Source organism: Mytilus edulis, chromosome 2 (genome assembly GCF_963676685.1).
Source record: "Mytilus edulis chromosome 2, xbMytEdul2.2, whole genome shotgun sequence".
Lineage (NCBI taxonomy): Eukaryota > Metazoa > Mollusca > Bivalvia > Mytilida > Mytilidae > Mytilus > Mytilus edulis.
In genome coordinates this window covers 46,672,291-46,675,391 of record NC_092345.1, presented here as the reverse complement: position 1 = coordinate 46,675,391, position 3,101 = coordinate 46,672,291, and the positions used below count along the sequence as shown (strand labels likewise).

The window sequence follows — 3,101 nt, the reverse complement described above, 5'->3', positions numbered from 1 at the left end:
AATACTGTCTATAACGCTGTCTATAACACTAACCCTAATGCTGTCGAAAACCCTAACCCTAATGCTGTCTATAACCCTACCCCTAATGATGACTATAACCCTAACCCTAATGACGTCTATAACCCTAACCCTAATTCTGTTTATAACCCTAACCCTAATGCTGTCTATAACCCTAACCCTAATGCTGTCTATAACCCTAACCCTAATGACGTCTATAACCCTAACCCTTATGCTGTCTATAACCCTAACCCTCATTCTGTCTATAACCGTAACCTTAGTGCTGTCTCCAACCCTAACCCTAATTATGACTATAACCTTAACCCTAATACTGTCTATAACCCTAACCCTAATGCCGTCTATAACCCTAACCCTAATATTGTCTATAACCCTTACCTTAGTGCTGTCAATAACCCTAACCCTAATGATGTCTATAACCCTAACCCTAATGATGTCTATAACCCTAACCCTAATGCTGTCTATAACCCTAACCCTAATGATGACTATAACGCTAACCCTAATCCTGTCTTTAACCCTAACCCTTGTGCTGTCTATAACCCTAAACCTAATGCTGTCTATAACCCTAACTCTAATGATGTCTATAACCCTAACCCTAATGCTTTCTATTAACCCTAACCCTAATGATGTCTATAACCCTAACCTTAGTGCTGTCTATAACCCTAACCCTAATGATGACTATTACCCTAACCCTAATGACGTCTATAACCCTAACCCTATTCCTAAAATGCTGTTTATAACCCTAACCCTAATTCTGTCTATAACCCTAACCCTAGTACTGTCTATAACCATAACACTAATGCTGTCTATAACCCTAAACCACATGCTGTCTATAACCCTAACCCTAATGCTGTCTATAAACCTATCCCTAATGCTGTCGATAACTCTAACCCTAATGATGTCTAGAACTCTTACCCTAATGATGTCTATGACACTAACCCTACTGAAGTCTACAACCCTAACCCTAATGCTGTTTATAACCCTAACCCTAATGCTGTCTATAACCATAACCCTACTGATGACTATAACCCTAACCCTAATCCTGTCTTTAACCCAAACCCTTGTGCTGTTTTTAACTCTAACCCTAATGCTGTCTATAACCCTAACCCTAATGATGTCTATAACCCTAACCCTAATGCGTTCTATTAACACTAACCCTAATGATGTCTATAACCCTAAACCTAATGCTGTCTATAACCATAGTCTAATACTGTCTATAACGCTGTCTATAACCCTAACCCTAATGCTGCCTATAACCCTAACCCTAATGCTGTCGATAACCCTAACCCTAATCCTGTCTTTAACCATAACCCTAATACTGTCTATAACGCTGTCTATAACCCTAACCCTAATGCTGCCTATAACCCTAACCCTAATGCTGTCTATAACCCTAACCCTACTGATGACTATAACCCTAACCCTAATGCTGTCTATAACCCTAACCCTAATGCCGTGTATAACCCTAACCTTAATGCTGTCTATAACCTTACCCCTAATGATGACGATAACCCTAACCCTAATGCTGTCTATAACGCTGTCTATAACCCGAACCCTAATGCTGCCTATAACCCTAACCCTAATGCTGTCTATAACCCTAACCCTACTGATGACTATAACCCTAACCCTAATGCTGTCTATAACCCTAACCCTGCTGATGACTATAACCCTAACCCTAATCCTGTCTTTAACCCAAACCCTTGTGCTGTTTATAACCCTAACCCTAATGCTGTCTATAACCCTAACCCTAATGATGTCTATAACCCTGACCCTAATGCTTTCTATTAACCCTAACCCTAATGCTGTCTATAACCCTAACCCTAATGCTGTCTATAACCCTAAACCTAATGCTGTCTATAACCATAACCCTAATACTGTCTATAACGCTGTCTATAACCCTAACCCTAATGCTGTCTATAACACTACCCCTAATGATGACAATAACCCTAACCCTAATGCTGTCTATAACCCTAACCCTACTGATGACGATAACCCTAACCCTAATGCTGTCTATAACACTACCCCTAATGATGACAATAACCCTAACCCTAATGCTGTCTATAACGCTGTCTATAACCCTAACCCTAATGCTGTCTATAACGCTGTCTATAACCCTAACCTTAATGCTGCCTATAACCCTAACCCTAATGCTGTCTATAACCCTAACCCTACTGATGACGATAACCCTAACCCTAATGCTGTCTATAACCCTAACCCTAATGCTGCCTAGAACCCTAACCCTAATGCTGTCTATAACCCTAACCCTACTGATGACGATAACCCTAACCCTAATGCTGTCTATAACCCTAACCCTACTGATGACGATAACCCTAACCCTAATGCCGTCTATAACCCTAACCCTAATGATGACGATAACCCTAACCCTTAAGCTGTCTATAACCCTAACCCTAGTGCTGTCTTTAACCCTAACCCTAATGCTGTCTATAACCCTAACCCTAATGATGACTATAACCCTAACCCTAATCCTGTCTTTAACCCTAACCCTTGTGCTGTCTATAACCCTAACCCTAATGCTGTCTATAACCCTAACCCTAATGATGTCTATAACCCTAACCCTAATGCTTTCTATTAACCCTAACCCTAATGATGTCTATAACCCTAACCCTAATGCTGTCTATAACCATAACCCGAATACTGTCTATAACGCTGTCTATAACACTAACCCTAATGCTGTCGAAAACCCTAACCCTAATGCTGTCTATAACCCTACCCCTAATGATGACTATAACCCTAACCCTAATGACGTCTATAACCCTAACCCTAATTCTGTTTATAACCCTAACCCTAATGCTGTCTATAACCCTAACCCTAATGCTGTCTATAACCCTAACCCTAATGACGTCTATAACCCTAACCCTTATGCTGTCTATAACCCTAACCCTCATTCTGTCTATAACCGTAACCTTAGTGCTGTCTCCAACCCTAACCCTAATTATGACTATAACCTTAACCCTAATACTGTCTATAACCCTAACCCTAATGCCGTCTATAACCCTAACCCTAATATTGTCTATAACCCTTACCTTAGTGCTGTCAATAACCCTAACCCTAATGATGTCTATAACCCT

General features: G+C 40.5%; 1 protein-coding gene across 1 annotated transcript; it reads left to right on the top strand.

The window, feature by feature from the left end:
• Positions 1 to 1,765: 1,765 nt before the first annotated feature.
• Positions 1,766 to 2,242, top strand: LOC139510876 (sporozoite surface protein 2-like). The gene has a single exon (XM_071297418.1). The coding sequence runs from the start codon at positions 1,766 to 1,768 to the stop codon at positions 2,240 to 2,242; it is 477 nt and encodes a 158-aa protein (XP_071153519.1).
• Positions 2,243 to 3,101: the final 859 nt, after the last annotated feature.

Coding starts and splice junctions, on each gene's coding strand:
- LOC139510876 (XM_071297418.1), top strand. CDS start 1,766: ATGTCTATAACCCTGACCCTAATGCTTTCTATTAACCCTAACCCTAAT.